This window comes from Ochlerotatus camptorhynchus, unplaced genomic scaffold (genome assembly GCF_037179485.1).
Source record: "Ochlerotatus camptorhynchus isolate MF236.1 unplaced genomic scaffold, CSIRO-AGI_Acam_v1.1 ptg000275l, whole genome shotgun sequence".
Taxonomy (NCBI): Eukaryota; Metazoa; Arthropoda; class Insecta; order Diptera; family Culicidae; genus Ochlerotatus; species Ochlerotatus camptorhynchus.
Window position 1 is genome coordinate 160,814 of NW_027040764.1, and position 14,809 is coordinate 175,622.

Here is a 14,809-nt window from a genome sequence, read left to right on the forward strand (position 1 = left end):
TTTCAACGTACAAAGCAACCGTCGTCGGTCGGGCTACTAAAGGTGAATTGGTGTTGTTGTTGTGTATAGTACACATGCGGTTCTACTACATACACCGAAAGACAGAGAGGAAAAGATACACATGCCTTTTGGCGTCGCGGTGCATGCAGCGCGAACAAACAACACAGCAAGCGTGTGTTGTTGGAGCGGGGTTGCTTTGAACAATTTACCAGCAATCGAAGTAGTCATTCGCTAGCGAACAGTGAAGCAGTGAAAACCTTCTCGCGGATTTCGGAAGATAGTCGGAGTGCTTTTTTTTGGAAAACTGTCTTCGGTGGAAAAGTTTCCCAAAGGAATAATTAGCAGTGAGAATTTTCTTTGTTTCGTAATAACGCGCGCGCGATTCTTGCGGGTACTGCAGGAATATTTCCCTATTGGAATTTTCGAAACGAGTTTGTGCTTCGAATGCGCAGGAAAGGTGCTTAGTGAAGTATTTATCAAACTTTAGTGCGATTTAAAGTGTGACCAAATAGTTCAGCTTTCGGCAAGTGTTGAATAAAGCAAAGCAGAGGAAAATGAGGCCCCCATCGCACTTTGGTAACGACATTACCAATACCGCGTCCAACGACGGAAACAACAATAACAACAACAGCAACAACAACGGAAGTGGAGATGACAATAACAATAACAACAGTAGCACAATTGTGGCCCGTCTGACAGAGATGGGAGCAACGATGATGTTTCCCAAGACCGCCGGACGCGGAATCATACGGGTCGTGGAGCGATGCGATGACGCCAAAGAGAACAATAATTTAGGTAATTATACGGATCAAGACTCAAGACAAGATCGGTGCACCACAACAGCCAGACCAGACTCTGTTGCACGAAGCTTATTTGATTCCAAAACCTGTGTGAGCGCTAGCGTGCAAAAGGTTGTGCAAATCAGCTGGCTGATGGTGAACGCAGGCGTACACCGAAATGTTATTGCAGCAACGAGCGAGCAGCGCCGCGACGCATTCGGACTTGGACTTGTCCAAGATCAGTGCTAGAGTGTGGTGCTAGGCAGCGGTGTTTGCAGGCAGCGGTGCTCGGAAGGGTTTATTATTTCATGAAGCTGGATACATGGAATCTATGGAAAAAGAAAAACTGCTTGAAAATTGTTGTGATAAAATAGAATTTTATAATGACGAAGATAATTTTCATAAATCTTCGAAAACATATTTAAAAAAAGGGTCGAACAATATGTGGATCAACTGGGTTTCATTGCTACTTAAAAATAAACTAGATATTGGAGCTAGAAGAAATTTAAAAGTATAAATAATCTTGTTTTCAATAAATCGTAGCTAATATTAAATCATTTGAATGATTTTTCAAGCTGCCGGATTAAAAAGAGTTGTATTCTTCAAATATAATATGGAATATTATGGAATATACCATAATAATAAATTAATCACTGTAACTTTTTTGTCAAACCAAAAATTTATATAGTGCTGAAACTTTTTAGCATGTTCATTACAATTTCTGAAATATTGTCAACTGGTGGATCAAGTATTCAAGATTTATTGGCCGAGTTTGTACGAAGTTTGAGCAAATTTGGTAAAATGGTGTGACTACCATTTTCAAACGGAAATGAGCTGTAATTTTTATCTTGTCTAGTCATTATTATTTCAATCTCTTATTTTAATCTCAAACACTATAATGTGAGTATTTTGTATCAGAGAAGATGGAACTGTTGACCGCAAAATAATAACTGACGCGGCTTAATCACTAATAAATTTCCTTATAAATTGAAAATAAAATTAAACTGATGTAACTTTTTTCGTGGTTGAATAGATTCCAATAAACTTTACGTAGGTTTAAATAACAATGTTTTGACTACAAACGAAAAAAATACAGTTGGGCATATTCATACTGGCGACAACACTCTATGAGACAACGAAACCTCACCCCAAGCTCCTCCCCTGATCCTATCTTTCAACGATGTACCCCTCTAACCTGGAGTAAGCCACGAATATTCGGCCCAGCTCCTACTAGACATAGAATTAAGTAAATTTTGCTACAAAGAATTATCGGCTCCGTATAGCTAATTCGTTTGAGCATTCCAAATAAACAATCTAATTAAATAAAAAAGAAGAAGAACAAACAAACATTTTGGTTTTTTAAACCGAGCTACTTTGTCGAAGACCGTAGAGCTGTAGAAAATATGCCCACGGCTCAGAGATTTTGGCCACGCTACCGGCAAAACTGCTCTAATATTCTTCTGTAATCTGACAGTAAATGTTAGAGTTTTTGTTTTTGTTTTCATGTTATCAACTCTTATGATTTATTGTTTTCCAAGCTTTAGTGTTCGATACAAATACAAAACAAACCAACGATTAATTTCTTGAAACTATGATTGAGAAGCATATGATTAATGTCTCTAAGCCCCCTTAAAATTGGGGATCCTGGCTTTAGTTCACCATCGCCCTACCGTTAATACTGCACTGTGTTTTCCTTTCCAGGTGAAGTAACACGCAGATTTTCGCAGAAACTTATAATAAACTTCATTATATAGCAGTGGTTTGTGCACCAATAGAAAGTAAGTAGGGTTTACTTTGTTTCACAATCAAGAGTATCGAATATAGTCACTTATAAATGCTACTATAAACACGACCTAAAAATAGCATTTTTCTACTCTAACCTTGTCTGAATAGAAATTTTCCTGTTGGTAAAAATGTTTTGAAATTACTCAGATAGTTTCAAACATGTTCTTCAAGCTTTGTGTTTAGACATTCTCAATTTAAAGTAATACCAACACAGAATTGTAGTAATGTAGTTTAAAATTGCGGTGAACAACTTCATGAAATGGGTCATGTTACAGATTTGAGGAAAGTTGATACACATTATTATGCGTTGAACCTATTAGCTCCCATCTTAAGTAACCAACAAGCCCGCGAATTGCGCTTTATAGTTAATATACTTACTACCCATACACGAAAAAACAGTCCCCTTTGAATGGGAAATCAAGCAAATATGAGATTGTTATGCTTTTATGGGCAGTATAGGGCTTCCTAACTTTGGAATACTACAACTATCAGTCGTATATAGCAAAAGGGCAATTAGCGGGCTTCTTGGTAACTTGGGATAATCTATGAGCACTCAATCATTTCGGTTGCATAACTAATGGGAGGAGAATAGCAAATTTTCTTATTATCAATAGCACTTTGCATACATGGTGAAATTTGCCCATTACCGGTATTGCATTTCGCAATACTAAAAACCGGTTTTCGGGAAACATACTCGGTAATGACAACCTTAGTTGGGCTGTAAAGGCGTTTGTGGCCTAAGGCTGAATATTTTTTGTTGCAGAGCAGAAGATCGTGGGTTTTAGTAGGATTTAAATTATTGAGTTGATAGTGTCGCATCATTTGTTTATCAGGCGTTAATCACATATATTATTCGTGTAAATTTTAGAAAACAATACATTTTACATTCAAAGTGTTTTTATGTTACTTCATACGTGAAGTTTACGATTTTCAGAGTAGGTTGGAAATGCTATCTAACATGATGCTTTAGTGTAATAATTTATAAGCTAGATAAAGGTCTGAAGAGGAAAGGTTGATAGTTCCGCTAGAGTACGGTAGTATGAAATAGCAATAGAAGTTTGAAAATGAGCTAGGGCCATTAATGCGACAGTACTTGTCAAACGCGTACTTCTTTACCTAACTCATACATTGATGAAGTATTTCTTCAAATGTACAGGCAAAAAAGTGCGCCTCGCTCATTTTCAGACTTCTATTCAATTTTCATGCTACTGTACTCTAGCGGAACTATCTACCTATCCTCTTCAGACCTTTATCTAGCTAATAAATTACCACACTAAAGCTTCATGTCAGATCAAGAACAACATGTGAAAAGGGCATACAAGCTTTTTGTAACCAAACCTTCTTATGCCCTTTTCTCGCCCCCATATGACACCAACACAAACCATCAACATTAGCAGGTAGGGGAAGCTTTCTCCTTCCCGATGATGTTGTTGGCTTCCGTGGGTGGCCCTCGGTTGGCGAGAAAAGGGCCTACAAAGATTTGTTTACAAAAAGCAGTGCTGTAAATTTTCATATCATTCGATTGAAGATGAACCAATGCAACCATTCAATCAATTCTGTGTAAACGAATTCTCACATGACCATAATCACAGAACAGAAGGGGAAGTGCAAACAAATCGGTGAATCAAAAGGTGCTTCGTTTTTCTGCTCAACAAGCGATGTATTGTGGTAGCGTTCCACACGGGCTTTCTATGTGCACTCACACTATCATAGGATGCTGCCTATCTTAACTACAGGCAGAAGATGCCTTCTACCGCTAGATGCGCTAGTGTTTCCAAATGACAAATGGAGCCACTTTCTGATCCGAAGTTCCACTCCTGTGCCATAATTTGAAGAGCCCCTTTCTCATTCGAAGCTCATTGTCACTGTCAATTGAGTCACTCACTATCATTTGATATACGACAGTGGAGTATGGAAGAAATCCAGCATAATGTTCCCGAACAGACAAGTCGACCCGATGTCAGATCAATGTAAGGCTAATTTAAGGTCGATTTCGACCCAATGTCTTGTTGTTGTCAGGTCAATTTTGGGTTTATGTCGGGTCAATGTCGGGTCAACATTGGGTTGGGGTTTGATAGAAGTCAGATTGGTGTCGAGTTGGCTTAGCTTTTTCGCCAGAATGTCGACCAGAGCTCCGTTTATGTGTAGGTTACACTCAATTGAATGATAAATAGCGCTTCTCAAATGAGAATGATACATGCCTTTGTCAAATGACTAAGCAACTGATATCACCCGTTCGGAGGAGATCCCTTTTGATAGCGAATAGCTACTTTTCTCATTTTCATCAAAAATGTTCAAATGATTTTGAGAATTTACAGCACTGACAAAAAGCTTGTATGCCCTTTTCACATGTGGCTCTTGATATAGCATTTCCAACCAACTCTAAATACGTTTTATCAAAACTACGATCTTATCTAGGGGTAGGTCACTCCGCACACCAATCTTGGGTCATCTTTTTTTTTATCTTTATTAAAGAGACATCTTGGGTCATCTTTTTTGTCAGTGTGTCGCAAGTACGCCGATTGTGCCGGTCATAGAGCAAGCTGCGATTGTTAGTAAAATACCCATCCCAGCAACCCGGTATTTCTGACACCTTGAATGTTTTGGTTTGAAATTGCAAGATTGAGTATGACGCGGGAAGTAGCCAGTGTGCGAAATTTCGGTGATTTGTGATCCGTAGGGTAGTAAAAGTCCTGTGTTTTAGTGTTTTATACTCGGTTTTATAATGCCCTCAAAGGCAGACCAGAAACCTAACCTTTCGGCCGGAAAGAGTTGGAACCGGTGGGGAGCATTGTTGGAAACCGACTATAGAGGGTTATGAAATAATGAATGGGTTATGATAGAGGGTTATGGGTTAATAGAGGGTTATGAAATAAAAAATGAATAAACTTCTTTAGTTTGTTTAGTTAGAATAAAAGCCACTAATGAGGTCTGATTAACTGCCTCTTTCTCTTGAGCCCACTCTAGAACCTACATTTCGTATTTAGATCTATAAGAGAACTGCTGGTCTGAGTTCCTCTGATATATTCGATTAGAAGATGTTCCTGAACATACAGTGAAACAGCACGTAATGTTCTGAACAACTTGAATGACAGTTGTTCAGCAGTGCTCCCATTTTACTAACAACAATATAATGCCTACGAGATTGTGCCGAAAGTATGCCGACAATGTGCCGATGGATGTGGCCAAGCTGTGTAGAATATAATTTCGGCACAATGTGCTGAGTGACTTACCCCTTGGATCTTAGCAAGGTGGGGACGGCCCCGACGTAGTCGTTAACATCAATATCTCTCACGCCAAAGTCATGAGTTCAAATCTCATCCTCCGACAAATCTCAAATGACCTTGTTAATGTAACCATAAAGAAAAAAAACTTATCTAGGTGAATTCTGATCCAACAGTCTCTACCCGCTAACTAAATCTTCTGACTGACGAATCGATTTTATTTTTACTTCTCCAAATCCATGACACTTCGAATGTTTTGCAATGAACCAAGATTATGCCAGATTCGGCCATTTCGAATCGCGCCTTTTTTTTTTAAATAGAAGCGAAGGTCACTATAATATTTTCTTCCACTCCAACCTGACTGCAAGGACGTGGCCGACGCAGTTTTTGATCGTTGATATGGAGACAAACTTGTACAATCAGAATGGACGGCCCATTTAGTAGACTCATTGTGTAAGTTTACTGATTCGGATCAATAAAAGAGTAGCATCTATTGATATGCGCAGTTCGTTTTAGATAAGCTCTAAAGAAGGCAAGCACAATGAAACTCTACATGCCCAGGAAAGTCGAGAACTTTTCCATCCCGAAAGATGTTCTAGGCTGGACTGGCTCCATGATGAGACAATGAGGCTTCGTCAGCATATGGGTGTACAGTTTCCGGGCCCGTGACTTTCCCACCGTATTTTGCCGTTCGTCACGATTTGGAGCCTACTGCACTTTGTACGTATGCAGTCCCTCCCGGTCCTTGACTCTCTGAACGAAAGACTTGGACAGTAACAACATTTTGGCCATATCATTGACCGAAGAATTGGGATTCCGCTTAAACGCGTTCACGACACGCTTGTGGTCCTGATCACTAATAGAACATCCATTCTGACCGCATTTCGCCTTCCGTTCGATGCTCAGAGTTTCGTAGTAACGTTTAATCACACGACTCACCGTTGACTGCACGATTCCGAGTTGTTTTCCGATGTCCCGATGAGAGAGCTGAGGATTTTCCAGGTGCTTGCGCAAAACCATCGTGACGTTGCTTTTCGGGTGACGCCATTTTTTCCAACTCTCGAAAAACTGACAGCGATAAAAATACAGTGTTAACAATACACTCTCAACTACTTCTACCCAAATTTTGAAGAGAAAATACCCAATGGGACACCCTTTACCGAGCCCTTTACACAGAATGACGAACATGTGTAGATTTTTGTATTAACTAAATTTGTAACGAAATCAAATGACATGAGCAACACAATTAGATTCAGTCGTAAAAGTCAACAAACATCTACGTCCTGAACTGCTTGGATAACAATAATGCGATACGAAAAATGCACGAAATTACACATTTTGTTACCAGGTGAAACTTTGTTATTATCGAAAAAATGAATGAAATTGTGACGAAGGTTTTTTTGAGGATCAAGTCTGTCAGTGACTATGTGAAAAACAATTATGTCAATATCGCACGAAAGTCTGTCAATGACAATGACAAATCTCAGCACTGCACGGAAAGGACAACGATATACGAACATACAACACACTACCACCATAGAGGTAACTCTAAGACCAGAAGGTCCCGAAGAAACGAGCTCAACTTTTTGGCTCAGCTCTGGTACTCTCTTCGGTCCCAAGCTAATCGATGCACCCCTCGAAACATAGGAAAATCCACGAACCCCTCATTTTATCTGTCAAACTTTCATAGCGAATCAAAACAAACATAGTGTAGCACTAGAATTTAGACTAGAATGGGATACGTTAATCGATTTGCTTGGGGCCAATAGGCTAGTCCAGTGGTGAGCCATTTTAAAGTCGTCAGTTTCCTCCGGTTGCTACCACACTCTCAACCGCTATTACTATAATGTTCCTCATGGAGTCAGACACATTAAATGTTTCGAGAATGCCATCCACAATTCCAGAAAACGTTAACATGGCTCCATTTTGTTCTGGTTGTGGAGTTGGATCATCGGGAGCCTTGGAAGAACCTGGAAGTCGCGGAAAGTCCCTATCCAAATCAAATTAATTGAAACCGCTACCGCTTCTTCCAAGTCTCTTCATGATGACTCGAAGTTCAATACGAGAGGCCTTCTGAGGCTGATGCGCGGTAATTTTTGATCGCTTCCTAGGTGGGGCTTTTAAAACGAAATGAAATCCCTCGCCAACATTAGGAGGAACTCGGGAAGAAGGACTAACTGATCGTATGATTTCCGCGAAGGAACGCTGTGCGCGTGCCTTCAAATACCGCTGGAGTTTTCTCCTGCTGTTTGTACTTTGGACAATCAGCGATAGCATGTGGAATTTCCAAACACTGGACATTTTGGGGTTGCACGACAAGAACCCTCCGATTTTTTCTCCCCATATTGATCGAAGCGTGGTCACAGTGTGCCCTAATCAGTGCTGTAAATTCTCAAAATCAATTGAACATTTTTGATAAAAATGAGAAAAGCAGCTATTCGCTATCAAAGGGGACCTCTTTTGAATGGGTGATATCAGTTGCTTAGTCATTTGACAAAGGCATGGATCATTCTCATTTGAGAAACGCTTGATATCATTCAATTGAGTCGACATTCCAGCGAAAAAGCTAAGTCAACCCGACACCAACCTGACTTCTACTAAATCCCAACCCGATGTTGACCCGACATTGACATGAAATTGACTCGACATAACATTATAAAATTGACCCGAAAACAACACGACATTGGGTCGACATCGACTTTAAATTTGCCTTGTCTGTTCGGGAACATTTTGCTGGGTTTCTTCCATACTCCACTGTCGTATATCAAATGATAATGAGTGACTCAATTTACAGTGACGATGAGCTTCGAATGAGAAAGGGGCTCTTCAAATTATGGTCATGTGAGAATTCGTTTTCACAGAATTGATTGAATGGTTGTATTGGTTCATCTTCAATCGAATTATATGAAAATTAACAGCACTGGGCCCCTAATCACTTGCATTTTGTGCAATTCTTTACCTTTGGTACAAACAAGCGCACTGGTAGTCGGATCATCCCAATCGCGATGTAGTCGGGTAGTACTGACCCGGTGAAGGTTACACGAAAAGAGTTCGAAAGCGTGAAGATCTTCTTCGTTCCAACCAAGGACACTGAATACACTTGAATACAGTCTAGTATTTTAATGTTATGGAAGGTTAAGGTTTATGAAGACTCCACTCGCCTTTCAGGAAATCATCGCCGAGTTATACTCCCATCGGCAACAAAACCCTCAATTTCAACTTCATGACTTGGAATATACAATACCCTATCTTTTCTTTCTTTATTAAAGAGACTTTCAGCCATCGGCTGGTTCATCTCTGTATACTCGATATAAAAAAAAAAAAAATCAAAGGCCACAATTTTGTTTGCCTGCACACGGTCGGTAACAGTAACAGTGGGTCGATAGGTAGGGTCCAGATGTGGGAGCTGCCTTCCTGACGTCGGTAGCATTGGTACTCAGAACGGAAAACAAGATCGACGGAAAACAAATCAAGGAAAAAAAATAATCTTTTGGAATGTTCAACTAGAGTTTGTTGTCAAGTGCTATCACTAAGTTTGAAACAAAAACATATAATATTAGAATCCCATACTGATATTTCTCGAGTCAATGTTCAAAAAGACCAATGTAACATTTCCACCATATTGTGGAAAACTAAGTTGAAGTTCGACAGACTATTTTCAAACTGTTTGAAATAATTCGTGTAACAGAATTATTTTGCGAGCATGACTGGTAAAATCACACTTTTTAATTAAATTACGTGCTACAATATGGAGAAAGTCACATAGGTCGTTTTGACTAGTCAAGTTGTACTTAGTAAATGTTACATTGAAAGGTTTTTCTCCATGACATGATAAAAGAGCGTTCAATTGGACGTTTTCTCCTACATAATCTAAATTCCCTTTCACAGACTTCAGAATGGAGTACCTTACGTAGAATGTAATACTTTAGATTGACTTGCCATGCTAGGCAGGTAAAATGTCCAAACTAATAACCCATCATTCTAAACTACACATTAGTAAATTGTTTACCAACGATTATCTTAAATAAATTAAAGTAAATTAAAATGGCTGTTTTTGTAGAACAAACAATGATCGAAGAGCAATAGTTTCCATCGATTCACTCGATTTGTTTACATTTGTTATTTCGGACCTTTTGATATTTGATGTTTGTATTCAGATAATGTATTTTCTGCTTTGGTCAACCCCACACACAACATTACCTTGTCCTGAGCACACCTATGGAAGGCAAGAAACCCCACCAGTAATAGACCCAACAGCACAACAGTATACTTTCGTACGTCAGAAGTCACCTAGAAGGCGGTTGCACCGAAATACATGTGCGCTTCACAATGTTGTAAAAGCCAAGACACCAAAATCGAAAAAAAAAACGAAGCGGGCACCGTGCCGTGCCGAATGAAAACATCGTTCAACAAGCTTCACTGCTTGGCTTCTCGTCGAGGTCAACGATGATTTCCTCAGCGATCCAGCCAGCCAGAGTAGGCTTCCTCGACCGCTTCTCCGAACGCGTAGTTGCATCCTGCACGATCGCTTCGATGTTGTAGCAAAGTAGTAAAACTAAAGTGTGGCCGGCCAGTTCTGATTTCGAAAAGCCGTCGAAGAAGACAACTTCAAAGACATAAATATGCTATTTGAGAAATTCAAAATCACTAATTGAGGGGCACTAAAAGGCGGCGAGAGAGTGTTGATGGCGATTGGAAAATGCACCATGATGAAGGCGTTAAAGGGGAAGTGGCACTTCTTGGGCCAGCAGAGGAGCTACCAGAAAGCGTTTTGTCAATGTCAATGCGCAATGTGTGCTTAAGGTTCGATTGAGTTGAACCGGTTGATGCACTAGTGAGACATTGATGCCTTTTGTTATGAAGAGGGGTTCATCAAGTCGGAGGGTTGGGACCTTTGTTCGCTGTGAAGGTTGTGTTTGAAGAAATCTTCACCGGTTGAAACCGTATGATCTCGATCAATTTGTATCACAACTAGCTAATACTTTTGAACTGTTACAAAGTGCCACGACATTTGCTACGCGGACTTACCCCTTTACCCGCTAACATTATTGGTTTGGGTTCGATCCGATTGCCAACACTAAATATACTCGTTTCGAAAAATAAACATTGATAACATCCCGTCAAACGAGCCGGAGAGAGAGACTCCACATGTGCTTGTAAACCATGCAGTCTCATCGACGGCCAGAGGAACGTGTTTGGTGCTGATGTTTTGTTTGGTTGCAGCAATGGGCACGCTATATTTGTAAACTCGATTGCATTAGACAGAGAATTGTTTTGGTAGATTGACGATTGACCTGCACTGATGGATGAGTAATCGCAATCCGATCCGAATCAGTCATCCAGACGGGGTAAATAGTGGCGACAGCAGCAGCAACAGCAGTAGCAGCAGCAATGGCGTCAAGATTCAAGATGTTGCAGTGAGGTAATGGGCAGAGTGGTTCGCTTTCGAAAAAATAGCAGATTAATTTTAGCACGTCCATATTTAGATAATGTATTTGTATGAAAGATTATGGTTTAGATGAAAGTACGTACCTTGGTTCGGATAACTTGAGTGTTTTTGCCGCTTTTTAGACCACACGTGCATATGGCCTGCCAGACGAGATATATTTTGTTTGAAATCTCGGTTCGCCACCTTCACCTTCTTAAACGTCGACAACCCGGCTCGTTTCTTGGCCCGCGGCACAGTAGTATGGGAAACATTGAGCTTGCCAGCTACGTCCCGGATGGAGAGGTTAGGATTCCGCTTATATTTCACCGCCACCTTCTTCGTCGTCGCTACCACGTCCGGATTACGATTGCCACCGCTTCCAGGCTTCCTGGCGGTCGACAGACGCTCCCGAACACTTTTAAAAACGTTTGTCACGGTTTGGCCACACCCGGCAATTTTGCCAACTTGGCGTGTGAGAAAGTTAGATTCTCTTGCTGCGCGAGCAAAATTTTGAAACGCTGCTCCTTTTGCTTGGACGTCATTTTGAAAACAGGAGAGCAAACGGTGAAAACTCATTATAGCAACCATTGTAAAAACACTCAACTTGTAAATGCAGCATTTCAAGTTTTTTTTATGTATTTTGAACAGAAATACACCAATTTGAAGTTGACCAATTTTTGCGCGTTCCAGAATTTACTTAACCCTCCGTTACTCGCGCTGTTGTACTTTGTACAACACACATGAGTTTTCCATTGCAATTTTGTTGCTGATTTACCAATCGATATAAACAAGCTAAACTTTGATTACAGTAAACACACCAAAAAAATGCGGATAATAGGGAAAATGTAAATGGAAACCGCGAAAACTGTGACCATACTATGCGGGATTCGACTTAATTGATTACAACATGGAATATATCGAAATCCTGACCAGAAAGAAAGTTACTGTCTCTGACAAAGTTGTTCAGGAGATCAAGGCCTTGTCGCTGGTGGACAGTAGTTCAGAGTTTTCTCACTACGTAGCGCTAGTATACATGTGAAATTCTCGCATGTGATATATCTCGAGATCCTGACCAGATAGAAAGTTACTGTCTTTCACAAAGTTTTTCAGGAGGTCAAAGCCTATTGCTTGGTGCTCTAAAGTTCAGAATTTGCTCACTACGCGATAGAAAGATAGATAGAAAGGTACTATCTTCGGCATAGTTGTTCAGGAGATCAAGGTTTTTTTTGCAGGTGGACAGTAGTTCAGAGTTTTCTCACTTTGCGGCGCAACTATAGATGTGAAACTCTTGCATATAAAATATCTCTAGATCCTGACTAGATAGAAAGTAAATGTATTCGGCAAAGTTTTTCAGGAAGTCAAGATCTTTTTGCTGGGTGACAATATTTCAGAATTTTCTCGCTATGCGGTGCTAGTATATACGTGCCTTTGTCGCATATTCAATAGCTCGGCTAGAAAGTTGCTGTCTTCGGTCAAGTTGTTTAGGGAGTCAAGACTGGCTGGTAAACAATAGTTAAGAATTTTCTCACCACGTGGCGTTGGTATACATGTACACTTCTCGCATATGCTATATCTCGAGATCCTGATCACGACAAAGTTGTTCAGGAGGTCAAGGTCTTTTGCCTGGTGGACAGTAGGTCAGAATTTTCTCACTTCATGGTGCTAGTAAACATGTGAAATTCTCGCATATAAAATATCTCACGTTCTTGACCAGATAGAAAATTACTGTCGTCGGCAAAGTTGTTCTGGATATCACAAAATGTTTGCTCGTGGACAGTTGTTCAAAATTTTTTCACTACGTGGTGCTAGTGAAATGTGAAATTCTCGCCTGTGATATATCTCGAGATATTTTAGATGCGAGAATTTCGCGTGTATACTAACGCCACGTAGTGTGAAAATTCTGAACTATTGTGCACCAAGCAATAGGCATTGACATCATGAACAACTTAAATATTCGAAGACAGTAATTTTCTGCCTGTTCAGAATCTCGAGCTTAGCATACGCGAGAAATGTACACGTTTACTAGCGCCATGTGGTGAGAAAATTTCTATTTGCTTAGGATCTCGAGCTATTGTATTAACGAGAATTGCATGTGTATACTAGCATCGAGTAGTGAGAAAATTCGGAACAACTGTCCACCAACGAAAAGATCTTGACTACCTGAAAAACTTTGCCAAGACATTTACTCTCTATCTGGTCAGGATCTAGTGATGATGAGTGATGAACATACGAGAACTTAACATGTATACGAGCGCTACCTAGTGAGACGATTCTGAACTACTGTTAATCAGCAAAATGCTATGATCTCCTAACAGCCTTGCCTAAGACAGTAACTTTCTATCTGGCCAGGATCTCGAGATATTTTATGTGAGAATTTCACGTATATACTAGCGCCGTGTATTGAGAAAATTCTGAACTACTATCCACCAGCCAAAAATACTTGACCCCCTAGACAAGTTTGCCGAAGACAGTAACTTTCTATCTGCTCAGGATCTCGAGCTATTTTATATGCAAAAATTGCACGTTTTTATGAACTAATTCACCAACGAAAAGATCTTGACTTCCTGAAAAACTTTGCCGAAAACAGCAACTTTTTATATGGTAAGGATCTAGAGATATTTTATATATGCTAGAATTTTACATGTATACTAGCGCCGCAAAGTGAGAAATCTCTGAACTACTGTCCACCAACGAAAAGGTTTTGACCTTCTGAACAACTTTGTCGACGACAGTAACTTTCAATCTGGTCATGATCTCGAGATGTATCACATGCGAGTATTTCACATGTATTCTAGCGCTACGTAGTGAGAAAATTCTGAACTACTCCCCACCAGCGAAAGTAACTTTCAATCTGGTAAGGATCTCGAAATTTTCCATGTTGTAACCAATTAAGTCAAATCCAACATTTTCTCTATTATACGCATTTTTTGGGGGTTAACTGTGATAAAAGTTTAGCTTGTTTAGTTAAAAACAAGTCTTTTGATGAATAGGGTAAAGAACTACTTCGGCCTAATCGCCCATTTTGGGCCTATCGAGCAGAAAACCTCAAATAAATCAATGATTTTAGAGTTAACAAGCCAATTATGTGTTTGGTACAATACTTTAGTTAATAAGCTACGGAACGAAGTCAATGAGAACGCGTGATATGAAGGTTTGCACCAATTATTCCCAAAAACCAAAGAAGCGCTCCGACCGAATCAATTTTTACCCTCAAACGATAGGCCGAAGTGAATTCATTGGCGTTTCAATGGCGTTTCAATGCGTTAAGCCAAGTTCAGAATCCGTAGGCCGAGTTTGGCGTCAAGAAGCAGTGTTAGATTATTGACAATATCTCAACGATTTGTTTCTCTTTATCAAATCTTACGGTACATACGGAAAGGTAAATACATTTAGAAGCCATCAGTAATAATAACATTCTGTTTGGTGCTAAACTGCGCTAGATTAAGAAAGACTAAGTGCGGGTTGTGCTTAATAGGCCGGAAATGGGGTAGTTAACCCTACCTGTTGGTTTCATATCGATTGGTAGCTCGGCTGCAAAATGGCAATGGAAAACTCACACTGTTGTACAAAGTACAACGCGCGAGTACTCGTGT

The 14,809-nt window shown here is 40.0% G+C and overlaps 1 protein-coding gene across 1 annotated transcript in view; it reads left to right on the forward strand.

Moving 5' to 3' along the window:
* Positions 1-200: 200 nt before the first annotated feature.
* The window catches only part of Sclp (sclp), a 64,134-nt gene continuing 49,525 nt past the window's right edge, over positions 201-14,809 (forward strand). The window contains exon 1 of the mRNA XM_065227775.1: positions 201-795. Within this exon, the coding sequence (XP_065083847.1) occupies positions 555-795 (241 nt within the window). The 5' untranslated portion in view covers positions 201-554. The remainder of the gene's footprint in view (positions 796-14,809) is intronic.